The 14,190-nt window shown below is 52.4% G+C and overlaps 1 protein-coding gene across 1 annotated transcript; it reads right to left on the reverse strand.

Moving 5' to 3' along the window:
* Nucleotides 1–2,297: 2,297 nt before the first annotated feature.
* LOC130888355 (keratin, type II cytoskeletal 71) lies at nt 2,298–10,329 on the reverse strand. Its single transcript, XM_057791240.1, has 9 exons — nt 9,886–10,329; nt 7,428–7,642; nt 6,860–6,920; nt 6,361–6,456; nt 5,890–6,054; nt 5,580–5,705; nt 4,029–4,249; nt 3,184–3,218; nt 2,298–2,509 (listed from the first exon to the last, which is right to left on the reverse strand). Exons 1-9 carry the CDS (start codon nt 10,327–10,329, stop codon nt 2,298–2,300), a joined length of 1,575 nt encoding a protein of 524 aa, XP_057647223.1.
* Between the last annotated feature and the right edge of the window lie 3,861 nt (nt 10,330–14,190).

The raw sequence follows: 14,190 nt of genomic DNA on the forward strand, positions 1-14,190 counted from the left end.
GCCTGCGGCAGCACGGGCCATTCCAGAGATGTCTGTTCGGGAGGTTGGGGCTGACTCCATTTCTGGTCTGATTTTCTTCTTTTATTTTACTCTCTCTCTCTCTCTCTCTCCCTCCCTCCCTCCCTCCCTCCTGACTTCTTTCTTTCTTCTTTTCTATTTTTTCCCTTACTGTGCAGCCTCAAACTCCTGACTCTGATCTTCCTGCTTCAGTCTCTCCAGTTCTTTGATTATCTGTTCCTGGGGTGTGTGTGTGTGTGTGTGTGTGTGTGTGTGTGTGTGTGTGTGGTCTGTGTGCATGAGCATATGTGGAGACCAGAGGTCAGCACTAATTTGAGTCTCTACCTGAACTGAAGCTGCTGGGGAGGCTCTGCCACTTACTATTCCTTCGCCCCAGATTATCAGTCCTGCATGGCTGTTATCCAGCCAAGCACTCCCATGCTGGGGCTGGCCATCAGGCTCCCATGGGACTCCTAGCTGCTTCCTGCTCTGTCTCTGTGGCTCCAAAACTCAGAACCCAGGACAACTCTGCTCACCTAGAAAGCTCCTATGAGCCCCGGAGAATAAGGGACAATAGGGGGAGTCTTTTCTTCTCCCCAGATACAAGTGGTAAATCCAGAGCACCCAACAAAACGCTCCCCACCATAAATCTGAGATGTGTTAGATGCTCTTGACTGGAAACATGTTTTACCATCTCATTTTATTTCTTAATGTTGTAAAAGCAATAGGTTAACCAAAGCAGCGGGTATGTAAAGAACTTTGCTAGGGAAATGGCAGCACGTGTCACACACACAACACCAACACACAAACCACACTCATCTTGCCAGACAAGCAATCTGGCCTGGAGGCTGCCTCCTGTATGTTGGGAGTTTCAAGACCGACTTGCCCTAAGCCATGGTCACTACTCTGAATATTGTACCAGTTGCCCAACCTACTCAGCTCTTCCTCCCTTTGCTCCCACCTGCCATCCCATCCCTCTTCTCCATTCCAGGCCCATACCCTTAGTCTTCTGTGTGACCAAAACCCCTGCCTAGCTTCCAAACAGCACCATGAGTATGGTTAGCTTGCAAGCAAGTCATTCCCCATTGACTTCATGGTCTCTGGGTTTCCATGACCCACAAACACCTTGGCCCTCCTCTGCCTCCATTCCTTCTCTAGTCAGACAGCTAGCCTAGGGAATCTGTCTGTCCATGAACTCCTCCTCCACAAGGCACAACTGACCATCACGACATTAGTTTATTTGGCCAACAAGTTCCTAGAAGGTGTTGACCGCCCAGCCTCACTACCACTTACTCCGCCTTATTCCAGCCTAAGCTTCCAAAAACTTGCCGTCTGCCCTATCTTGGCACAACAGCGGCCCAGGATGTGGGAGTCTCACCAGCTTCACTCTCCCAGAAGGGTTTTAGTACAGTGAAGAGCAGGGCAGTCACAGATACCTGCCTGCCTCCCAGGAAATATCCAAGAAAGGGGTGAGAGTTCCTGACAGGACACCGTTCAGACATCTGTTGAGAGCCACAGACTCACTGCCCATCCTTCCATTCCCAATAATTCCTTCCAGCCTAATCTCTGCATTCCCCCATCTGCAGCCCCAGAGAGAAGTCTCCTTCTGCCAAGCGTACCAGCCCTTTGTTCGTTTCTGCTCTGCAGAGAAAACTGTGACCCACTCAACCCATACTGGCAACATGCAGTGGCACACTTGCATGTGACTGCATGTGTGTGGTGTGTATGCATGTTTGCATGAGCCTTTGACTTGTGCCCACTGAATACTCAGAGACTAAGACATAAGATTGCACGGTTTATTGAGGATGCAACAGGGAGGGCTTTAAGGAATACAGGGGAAGCCAAGGGTGTCCTCTTTTTTCTGGTTCTGGGTGCAGGAAAGTGAAGACAGAGTCCCTTTACTCTGAGTGGTCCCACTCAAAATGAGACCGTACCGGGTCCAATGGGCTGGCCACTCTCAGTTCATTGTCTTTTTGTCGCCCTCTTGGATACAGAGCTAGCTTCTGTCATCAGCAGGAACTGAGACAAAAGCTCAGAAGATGAGAAAGACCATGTTGAGACCCAAGAAGCCAGTTAAGGACAGAGGCAATGCCTGGTAGAAGGGACAGGCTGGAACTGGGCAGAGGTGAGCTGAAACTGGCCCAGCACAAGGTAGTCCAGAGTGATCTAGGCTCAGAACCGTGGAGAAAGGAGATTAGCTGAGGACAAACCCAGGGACCCTGGAGTGGTATAAGGAGCAGAAAGGGGACAGCAGACTAGGGCACAGGGGTTCTGAGGAGGGGAGCCACAGGAAGCCCTGTCTACCGACCACCTTTCTTGGAGGGGGTGCTCAGGCTGGAGCCCTTCGTTAGGGTATCCTTGTAGTCGGTGCCGCTGCTTCGGCTCCTGCTCTCCCCACCGCGGACGCTGCACACTCCAGAGATGCAGCTCGTGCTATTGGCCACATAGCCACCACTGACTGTACTGGGCCGGAAGCCGTAGCCTCCACTGCCACTGGTGCTGCTGATAATGGCTGCAGAGGGAGAGAGAGAGTTGACTCGGACCTACTCAGGCAGAGCTAGGGAGGAGACTTTCTTCCCCCAAGATAGACCGGGCTCTCTAAGGACCTGATCATAGCCATCCCCTCATCCTGGGGAGGATATCCCAAAGACTTCTCCCTATGTCTTTGACTTACTCAACCAGGTGCCCATGTACCCACTTTTCTTGGGCATCTGCCACTGTCCCTCCTATTCGTGGCTTTGCTAAAACTGCTTCCATCCTCTTTATCTTGCTGACTCCTCACAGATGACAATCTAAGGTCCGTGATCCCAGATCCAATCCTGACAGCTTGAAGCACCCTTCTGGAGTCCCTTCAGTCCTGCCCCCCACAAGTCCCCATCATCTGTCTGTAATGTGTAAACCCAGCCTCAAAAACCTGACACAGACCCCCACACACATCCTTTTCTTAGAATTCATCCTTCGTTTCCTTTTCCTGTGGCCGTCCCTCACTGCTATTCCCTAGGAGGCAGGATGACAAAGATAAAAGAGTCCCGGAGGGACAGGAAACTAGGAAACCCAGCCCTAGTCTGCCCCTCTGTACTTTGTGTTCTCAGCCTTTTTCCGTCTGATTTGTAGGGCCCTTGTCTACACACAGAGAGTGTCTATGCAGCCCCTATGACTTAGCTCCGAGCCCACAAAAATACTTACAGATGCTGACAGGGGATGGGTACTCTCCTGACATCCTGTAGAGGAGAGAAGTAAAATTAGGAGCATCCCACAGCCTCTTCTAAGGTGCTGCCCACAACAGCCCGAAGTGGGCTTCTGGACCTGCAGGGCCGCTGTGGAAACTTCAAGGCTGCTTTAGTACAAGCAGAGCCTCAGAAGCATTGGAAGCCATCTCTGAAACTTTGGGGGTAAGCAGGCAACACGCTGGACTGAAGAACAGGTTTAAGAATGGCTGTGTTCCCGCGAGTGTTCCACCACGGTGAGCCTTCTCTCTCCTTAGCACACCGGGAAGCTAGGGTGGCCAGCCTAGCACACCCCCACCCAGCCAGCTCACAGTGTACCTGGAAAGAGGGAACAAGAAAGCCTAATAGAGGAATGGGATTCAGGAGAGAAAGGAGGATGCTCCCAGATGCCCTGGGGAGGTTTAAGGGCTGAATGTGCTAATTCATGTAGCTTACCATAGCACAGCCACCAGGAAGAAGTGTTCCTTCAGATGCCATGGGTATAGGTGCTACTCTTTTTTTCTGGTTAAGTAGGCTAAGCTGGCACCAAAGTCACTATAGTCAGGGGTAACCTTGAACGTCTGATCCTCCTGATTACCTCGCAAAAGCTGGGATGTTAGGAATGCATTACCACGTCCAGTTGTATGCAGTTCTGATGATCAAAGTCAGGCTTTGCACGTGCTAAGCACCAACTGGCTGCACCTCCAGCTCAGCTGATGTTCCCAACTCTGATTAACTTTCCCCTTATCACCGCCCCATTCTCCCCTACCACTCCCCGCTCCCCGTGCAGCATCAGAGGCTCCTTGCCCAGCGCGCTCCGCTCACCTGCACTCCTCGCTTTCCAGGAGCTTGCGGTAGGTGGCAATCTCCATGTCCAAGGCCAGCTTCAGGCTCATGAGCTCCTGGTATTCACGCAGCATGCGAGCCAACTCGTCCTTGGCTTGGTGCAGGGCGCCCTCCAGCTCGTCCAGCTTGGCCCGGGCGTCCTTGAGGGCACTGTCCCCTCGCTGCTCGGCATCAGCAATAGCTGTCTCCAGGTTAGAAGCCTAATCAAGGAATTCAAGACGTTAGAAAACTGAAGGAGGCCTGGTCTTTGTAGCCAAACCCCTCACATTCAGTAAGATCAGGTAGCATTCTGGATGCACACCACGCTTCTGCTCTGTCTGGAAGGAGCCAGTAAGCCTTCCTGGATCTCGGCTATGCCCCTATTCCCAGACATATGGCGAAAGGAAAGCATGCTCCTGCCCTCTGCAGACCACAACCACTTCAATGCCCAGACACTGATCATCAGGCCGCATAGTGAGTAAGTGACTTTCCGTTCTTGAGTTGTTTAGGGTCTTTGGGGAAAGATATTATAAGACAATGTCCTCAGTGCAGTGACAACTCCAGCCCAGACACATGGCCTGCAGGCCAAGGTCATAGGAAAGAGATTCTCCCAGAATTATGATTATTTGCCAGGTGCTCACTGTGTGCCTAGCACCTTGCTCAGCACCACCCATCACTGTGCCCAGCACCTTGCTCAGCACCACCCATCACTGTGCCCAGCACCACCCATCACTGTGCCCAGCACCTTGCTCAGTACCACCCATCACTGTGCCCAGCACCACCCATCACTGTGCCCAGCACCTTGCTCAGTACCACCCAGGACTGTGCCCAGCACCACCCATCACTGTGCCTAGCACCTTCCTCAGCACTACCTATTCCATGCCTCATCTCATTTGACCCTACGACCAATGAAGGACGGAGGGATGATTTGTACTCATGGCTGCAGAGAGGTTCTGTTAAAGCCCATAGGAAGAACAAGGGACGGTGTCTAGCAGCTATATTCTGTGCTGCCTCGCTACACCTCTCATCTGGTGCAGAGAGAATGGGAATGTTGTTCCTCAAGGCCTTTGCGGGCATAAATTCGGCAGGAGAGTGGACACCTCTGCCATTTCATTCCATCTGCATCCTCTGCCCCCACCTGCTAGCACAAGGCATCCTCACTGGGGACTCCCTGTGCCCACTTCCGCTTCTCAGCCACACCAATGATATTTATGAAGCTACTACTGTGAAGAAGATGCTGAGGAGGCGTGGAGCAGCTGGGGCCCTGACTCTCTGTTCAGTCCAGAGAACATGGGGCACACCTGCCAAGAGGAACTCTCAAGAGCTGTGAACAGGGAAGCCCAGACATTGGGGAGCCCAGCCTGTAGGGCAGGGAAGGCACCGGTTGTGAGTAGCAAAGATGGTGCCCCAGAGACATCCGGTTGCTGAAGGCAGTGACCTCACTAGTATCTTCTCTTGTTGTTAGAGACATGTGGGAAGCCAAGGCCCTCAACCACCTCACATGCCCTCCGCTGGGCTCACTACTCCAGGCCACAGACCAAGGTCCCTCACCTGCTTCTTGGCATTCTCAATCTCTGAGCGGAGTCTCTGGATGAACCTGGTCAGTTCAGTGATTTCATTCTTGGTGTTTTTGAGGTCATCACCGTGGCGGCCAGCTGCCAACTGCAGTTCCTGGAACTGGAAAGCCCAAAGCACAGAGATGGATAAGTGTGACAGCTTGGAGTCTGTAAGCTCCCTGCACCCATGACCGAAGGCACAGGGCACAGGGGATTCTGTTATATCTTATCTGGATATAACTGTGTTGAGACCTCACATCATGGTGCCACCCTACCTGCCACCCCTGGCAGTCTCTGCCTCTCACCTTGGTCTGGTAAAGCGCCTCGGCCTCGGCCTTGCTCTTCAGGGCAATCTCCTCATACTGGGCACGGACCTCATCAATGATGCTGTCCAGGTCCAGATTCCTGTTGTTGTCCATGGACAGGATGACGGACATGTCGCTGATGTGGGACTGGATCTGAGCCATCTCCTACAAGAACCATGGGTAGGGAGTATATCAGCTTGACCACTGACAAATTATAGTGATACCACACAGGGCCTTGGAACACAAGATTGTTACCTTCATGCAAAGAAAATACTTTGCTGGGCCCTAAGCAGATTCTGCTGCCATGGAATGAAGCCTCAGGAACATGAAGGGGGCTCTCGGGAGTAACATGTGAGGTGGGTGACTAACTCAGGGGCCTCCTTAAGAGCTGGAGCCTCTGTGACTCCCCCAGTCTCTAAACTAGAGTTTTAGCCGCTGGCCACCCTGGAGAATGGGTGCAAAGAGACTTACAGCTTCAAAGAGACACTTGAAAAATTTAATGTCCTGGTCCATGGAGTCCACCTTGGCCTGCAGCTCCACCTTGTTGGCATAAGCCGCATCCACATCCTGCAAAAAGATGCAATGATCCATGGTCACCACAAGAGCCACCAAAAAGGTGACATTCATCCCAGCCCAGCTGCCTGAGGGAGGAAGGAGACATTATCTTCTCCTGTAGGGGCGGCTGATAGCACGGCCCTCACATCTCATCCTGAGAACCCATTCCATGAACAGGAATGAGAACCCTCAGAAAGGGTGTTTCCGGCCAGGCTGCTGTGAAAGTCACCTCTGCAACATCTGAGCCATGGCTGGGGGAGCCCCTCATGCTTGTTCTTCCCACCATCCTGCCTGCCCCGTCATTCCTTCTGGATAGCATGGCCATTGTTATTTGCATCAGCTCATCTGGGGACCGATGGCGAAGCACACGGTAGACCTAGCCTCTCCCCTGGCCTTGGAACTGCCTTCCTCTCACCTTCTTGAGCAGCACAAATTCATTCTCTGCAGCCGTCCTCCGGTTGATCTCCTCCTCGTACCTGTGAGAAGGCCAGAGATCATAGCTTACACCCTTCACCAAGAGCTCTGATGTACCCAGGGAAGACCCTGAGTACAGAAAAGAATACCAGCCAGTGTGGCACAGAAGATTGAAGGGCCAGCCAAGCAAGGAAGGCTTCCTGGAGGAAGGGACATGGTGGCCAATTTTGGAAGAAGATCCATCTTGAAATATGAGGAGAATGTGTGTGGAGCAAAAGGCCTTTGGGGACTTCAGGAGAAAGCAAGCGGCTTCACACCAAATGTGAGCAGTGCCCATGGGAACCTCGAGATGCCGAAAGCAAGTGGCTTCACACCATGCCCAGCTACTTGGACATTTGTCCCTAGTGTCAGTCCCTAGGCTAGGGAGCAGGAAGTGTGCTCTAGGTTTGCAATGTGGTGACCCTACTTGGTATAGTCAAGAACCCCACTCTCCACCTCCAAAACCTTGGAGCCAAAATTTTTAAACCCTCCAAAGGACAGGGCTCGCCGCAGGCTGGGTCCTCACTCACTTCTTCTTGTAGTCCTCCACCACATCACGCACATTCCTCAGTTCGGAGTCCAGCCTGACCCTGTCCCCCGACAATGTCTCCAGCTGCTTCCGCATGTTACTGATGTAGCCCTCGAGGATGGGCTCCAGGTTGTTTTTGCAGTTGTTCAGGTCCAGCTGCTGCAGCAGCTCCCACTTGGTCTCCAGCACCTGGTTCTGCTGCTCCAGGAAGCGCACCTGCAAACCCAGCTACTGTTGAGCGCCACAGAACTCATCACACTCGTCACGCGAGGCCACTGTGCTGGCTGCATCTTTCCCTTTCACCCTCCACAGCTACAAGAGGCGAGCAGCTCTAATCAGAGGCAGGTTGGCCATGATCAGTGGAGAAGAAACTGAGGCATGAGGAAGTTTTGCTTCTTCCCAAGGTCCAGAAGTTTAGTCAAAGGCAGAGCTCAGAACTAAACCCAGAAAGTGTCTCCTCACTGTGGACCTCCAATCAACCAGAGCCTACAGTCACCAAGCAGAGAGGTGTGTGAGTGCACCCTACACCAGCAGCGCAGGACCAGACAGGGCGCATCTGTTTGAAAAGGCTATCCACTCTGAAGATGAGATCTTATGACGTCAGAGTGCAGTGAGGCTGGGGCCAACAGCTACTGAGTGTTTCAAAATCCTACACTGGGCTCCACCCCACTACTACTCACAGATGCTGCCCCGCAACACACACACACACACACACACACAAGTGTAGCTCAAAACCCTCCTGTCTGGAGCAAGCATGAAACATGGAACCTGACAGACAGAGTCTGGCCCTCACCAGACCAGGGAATTTACCAGAGATCACTAGCATATACCACCACCACAGTTGCTTATGGTGAGCACAATTTTTTAAAATTTGACTTTTTTTTTTAACATCAGTGAGCAAGGCTGTGTTCACAGGACGTGGGAATAACGCATGGAACTCTGCACTGAGATGAGCCTATGCTCCGAATGTCTGGTTTCTAACAGATCATCCAGCACTTGGTTTGGTTTAACCAATCCAGAGTTCCTGAGCTGAGCATGAACCACACCCGGTACACCACAGTGCCTAGCATGTCACTAGACACAGCTAGGCTACCAATAGGACTCTCTATCTCTTCTCTACCTGGGGTTGAGATGCCACAGTGCTCCTGAGACCAAAGCTCCTGGAGAGTTAGCCAGGCTTTGGGTCTCCTTTCCACCCCCCACGGAGATACCCCTCCCCCTCATCTTGCTTTTCTGTGTCTCCGAATTTGCCTGTTTGTAGGGTCTGGCCAGCCCACCCAGGTTCGGGACAGTCCCACCCCCAGACCCAAGTCCTTGAAGCACCTTGGTTGTCTAGATGTGAGTAGCCTTGAGGACAAGAAGCTGCAGCACTAGCCTTGGCCCCGGGACTGAGCAGAGAATGCGGCCTCCACATGGAAGACTAGCAATGTGGAGCAAGGGCTGTTCTTGCGGCCACAAGGCCTGGGGCTGTGATGCTTGATTGTCATGGAGCCAACAAAACCCTCGCAACTCTGACCCTAGACCTGGAGACAAGAGACTCGGGGGTGAGCCCTTACCCTGCCTGCCCTCCAAATGGCTGTGTAGGAGTGGCATTGGCCTCTACGGCCTTGCTGACCCATAAGCCCAGGGAAGCTGTTGCTTCTATTCCACAGCCAGCATCCTGGCTGAGCTGGAGGATCCCTTGAGGTCTTGTCCAGATCTGAGGGTCCTCTGCTTCCCAGGACCCTTTCACAGAGACAACAGCCACCATTGGGGGCAGAGGGACTTAGCCTGAGCCAGACATTGTGCCAAGGTCTTCACATGAGCCTTCTTTTCTAAACTAACACAAGCCCCAGGGAAAGGTCTTGATTTCCACCAAAGGTAAGAATATAAGGACCCAGGCTGGACAAGTGATTTTCCCCAAAGCCACCCACACCGTCAGCCATGGCCAGCTCTGACTGCAGATCACCTCTACCCCGACCTTGTGAGAGTGCTCTCCACCACTGACAGGAACGCCCACCACTGACAGCCTTTAGCCCAAAGGGCCTGGCGTGACCACACACGCATTCATACTCCTGTTCCATTAGTCAGGTGATGAGGGTACAAAGTCAGCATGCCTGTGAGGAAGACTGCCTTTCTGGTCCATGCTCCTCCTGGCCTTCACTGTGTACAGCCCGTGTGACCACAGGCTTAGAAATGGTACCAGGCCAAGTCTACCCAGCAGCAAGGCCCAGGTCTCCTCCCCAGGGTTCTGCTGTGAGTATCCCTGAACAACCAGCATGAACAACCCCTGCTGGTGTTTTCTCTCCGAACTACAGAGAATCTTTTACAAGATAGTGAGGTGACGGAATGGACACGAGGTACAGTAAATGCACCCAACTTCAATGCCTCCAAAGGGATTGAAGATCATCTGCTCCAATAGGGGGAGCGGTGAGCTGTTTCCAGGCAAGCCCCCCCACTAACCGTCCTAACAGACTTACCTTGTCGATGAAGGAGGCAAACTTGTTATTCAGGGCCTTGATCTGCTCCCGCTCCTGCGCCCGCACCTTCTGGATCTCTGGGTCCAGTTCCACATTGAGTGGGGCCAGCAGACTCTCATTGACTGTGACCTGGTGAATGCCTCCAGGTGGGCACACAGTCGGGCACACAGGTCCCAGGGCCACACTGCCGAAGATGCTGCCAGCAAAGCCACTGGCCCGGCTCCGGCCAAATCCAAAACCTCCATTCTTGCCGCTGCCAGTAGCCATGTTGAGAGTGATGCTTCTAGCGCCTCCCAGGCTGTAGAGACTCCGACTACCAAAGCTCCCACTGAGTCCTTTGCCTCCTGCCCGATAAGAGGATGAACTGCCCCCGGACAGCACAGCCGAGCAGCCGCTGAAGCCCCTGTTGCCAGCTCCAGACTTGCAGGTGAATTGGCGGCTCATGTTGCTTGTTGGTGGAGATGGAGTACAAGGGAGGAAGACAAATCCCAGGAAGGTTGTACTGACTGTGGTGAGCGCCAGCAGGTGCCCTTATATATGCGTGGCATTGGGCTTGCAGATGGGCAGGGGAGAGCTTAATTCGTGGGTTTGGCTTGCCTAGGAGCAAGAAGTCATTTTCTCTGTGCTGAGCCAGAGATCAGCCCTCCCCACCTCTGAAACAACATGAAACTGTCAAATTGCTAGGCTTGCAAACCTTGCTCAGGTAATTTGGGTCTTATCTAATTAACCCGCTGTTATAAGGTAATTTGCCCCAGGCCACAGCCTCCCCAGGGGAATGTCACTGGCACTCTACCATCCTTCTCAGATTGTCTCTGTGGTTGGTGTCCTTGCAGGGGTTCAGGGGGCAGAGATGACACAGCCATTTTGGACAGAGTTGGCCATTAAGTACAGTATTCACAGATTCCCATAGCTTTACACCCTGTCCTAGAAAAACCCCATCTAGAATCACTCACTCCAAGCCTCTTTCAGACAAAAGCCTTGGAGAGAAGTGGCCCTCTTTGTTGGGGGACTAGCGTGGCAGGACCCTGTCTTTAGCACTGAGCAGCCCAGGCCACAACAACTATGGGATCATGATGACCATGTGCTTACACACTTTCTGGAGAGCCGGATGTCCCCATCACACCTCTCAGGCACCATCCATAGTCAGGCTGATGAGGGGCTGGAGGAGGGGAGGCTTTGGCCACTGGAGAAAATGAAAAGCCAAAAGCACGGAGTTTGGTGGGGACTCAACTGGCAGTAGGCAGAAAGGACAGACACAGTGGACATGGTTTGGGGAGTTCAAAGGCATACCATAGGAGCTCCATTTCTGGGGAGTTCAAAGGTATACCATAGGAGCTCCACTTCATCACGCCCCTCTCCCCTGCCATGTGCATTAGCATGAACCAATCGGTCCTCAGCCATGAACACTAGCTCCAGCTACTCTGCCCAGGCCTGAGAACTCAGGAGGTGAGCCTGGCTGGGGCCATTCCTAGGCGTCCAGACTTCACACAGCCGAAGTCAGGAAGCACTCAATGGGAGTATGACTGTGCACCACACCAAACATGGTTTTGGTACCTGACTCCCAGAGGCTCCATCTGTGGTCCCCTCTATCCCGGGTCACTGGTTCCAATGATGGGCCCCAGTCCCCTCCATTAATCAGCCTAGTCAGCCCATGACTGTCCAAAGGTCCCTGCCAGCATCCCATGGTGAGGTGGGGTTATCAATTGAATAGGGTCATGAAAGAAAAATCTGGACACAGGCTAAACGGCATGGAACCCACTCTCCCCTGCTCTCCTTTCCTTTCCATTCCTTCCTTGCTGATATCAAAACAGCATCATAGCTCCCTTCCTCCACCCTCTTTTCTCCCTGTCCCACCTCCATCTTCCATCCAGCCCTCCTCATGGGTCTTCCTGCACCAGTACAGGGGGCGTCTGAGCCCTGTTCCCCACTCTCAGTCCTGGGCATGCTCTTGGATGTGTGGCAAGGACACGGCGTCCTCAAGGCTTCTCTGAAGATCACATCACACATCACCTCCTGTCCCTTTTGTAAGCATAGCAGAGCTTCCCCAGATGTCCCCAGAGCTTCCCCAGATGTCCCCAGACCGTCCCCAGAGGCCACCTAGCATGCTTCTCTCCCTTCCTCCACCTCTGTCCCCTTCACTCCACACCCTCCGTACATCTGTGTGACGCTGCAGGGTTTTCAGTGCTCTCCGTACAGCCCTGGCACAGCGTCGCTTTAATGGCTTTGCCAGTCGCACATTCCCTGGTACATATGGCGGCACCCCAGCCCAGCCAGGAGTGTCCCCCATCCTCTGCTCCTCCCCACTCTCTGTTCCCTGGCTCTCCTGCCTGCCCACGGACATCTCATTCACTGGTCTCTTCTTCAGTGCCCTCCAACATGTTGTCAAGCTGTCCCCACACATCCCTGCCCACTTTCCTCACCACCTTCTGACCCATATCCAGGTTGCTGAAGCCCTGGTTTCTGGCATGGCCTGTCTTTTCTGCGTTCTGGTCCTCTGTCAATGACATGTGGACAATGAGTATGGGAAATGGTGTCTTCCGAGTATGGCGGGGATCCCAGAAGCTATGGTGCCTCCCTCTGTGGGCTCCTTGCATCCCAGGATCAGGCCCCTCCCAGTGGCAGCCCCTTGCTGGAGACACAGCAAATGGCAGAGATGGGATGTTGGACGGTTTTCTACCTAGAGTGGCACCAGATGGAAACCCAGACCCCAGGAACTCGATTTGTTCCCCACCACATTTGGCCTTTCTGGTCTCAGCTTCTACCAGGGAGAATGGGACAATAGACTTTAATGCAAGAGTGACAAGGATTGCACATGTTATTTGATGCAAAGCACTCCCTGAGGCCTGAAACATCCTAATGTCCAATAACCCGTGTCAGCTACTAAAGGGCCAGAGGCTCGGCCTGCCTTCCCTCCTTCCTCTCCAGTGTGGCCTCCACATCAGCACATTCCCATACAGTGTCATCAGATGCGGGGGACAGGGAAGGGGTGGTGACCCTACACACCCCAGGCTCTCCCAGACCACTGCTGATCCCAGAAAATTGACCATTACAAATAATAGCCACAGCCAATCAAGTAGCTGCCAAGTATAAAACTCAGTAGGAAGCGCTTTGTAGGCACGATGTCACATCTATTAGTGTTGATTCATTAATCAAATGTTTGTGGGACTCATAACCAACTTCTGATGGGAATGGTCCAAAGTCCCCTGACTCCAAAGAGCTTATCTTGGTGTCTTGGCCATACAAAAGCAAGTATCCCTGAGAGAAACAACTCAGTAGGTTATTACCAAGTCATTTCCACAGTGGCGTGAATGAGTTAATAAGATACTGGCCATGAGGAGTGACCCACCCTTGTTGTTGATGAGGATGATAAAAAAGAGGGGAAGCAAGAGTCTGGACCACCCACAGGAAGGGTGGGCCCAGATCAGGTACCAGGATGCTCACATTTTGCTAGAGGGTAAAGGGAGGGAGTGAAGGAAACCAGAATGGAGCCCCAGTTCACCAGCGGTACAAAGGCTCTGACCCTGTGTTAGCTGAGAATGGAGCCCCAGTTCACCAGCGATACAAAGGCTCTGTCCTTGTGTTAGCTGAGATCTGGAAAAAATTGGGGACCGGAGAAGACAGACCCCTGTTTTGAGAATCCCATGGCCTCATGGTGAGGACCTTACACGCTTGTCCCCAAGCAGAGACTCTCTGACAGAACTAACTTTTGAGTGGTCCTCAGACAGCCATGAGTGTCTTAGGGCCACAGCATTGTTCACCTGTAAGATGGGAAGACTATGAGGTCATAGGATAAAACCTGAATATACCAGGGAGATCTTTCCTTGATACCAGGGCATTCAAGGAAAAGGCAGGTGGCTTATCAAATCAGCTTTGTGTGTGTGTGTGTGTGTGTGTGTGTGTGAGAGAGAGAGAGAGAGAGAGAGAGAGAGAGAGAGAGAGAGAGAGAGAGAGAGAGAAAGAGAGAGAGGTGTATGTGGTTATGTTGTGTGTTTGGTATGTATGGTGTTGCATGTGTGTTTGTGTGTGTGCATGTGTAGTATGTGGTTATGTTCTGTTTGTATGTATGTGTGATGTGTGTGGTTATGTTGTGTTAGGTGTAGTGTGTGTATATATGTGTGTGTAGCTTATCAAATCAGCTTTATCTCTCTGTCGAATGTGTGTGTGTGTGGTGTGTGTGTGGCTTATCAAATCAGCTTTATCTGTGCATTATATTGATATATACTCAGCTCTCCTATTTTGTTTATATGAGTAAATTGTCATTTTTCCTGCATCTGTGCTTCCGTGTGTGTGGTGACAGTTAGGATG

Source organism: Chionomys nivalis, chromosome 17 (genome assembly GCF_950005125.1).
Source record: "Chionomys nivalis chromosome 17, mChiNiv1.1, whole genome shotgun sequence".
In the NCBI taxonomy this organism is placed as follows: Eukaryota; Metazoa; Chordata; class Mammalia; order Rodentia; family Cricetidae; genus Chionomys; species Chionomys nivalis.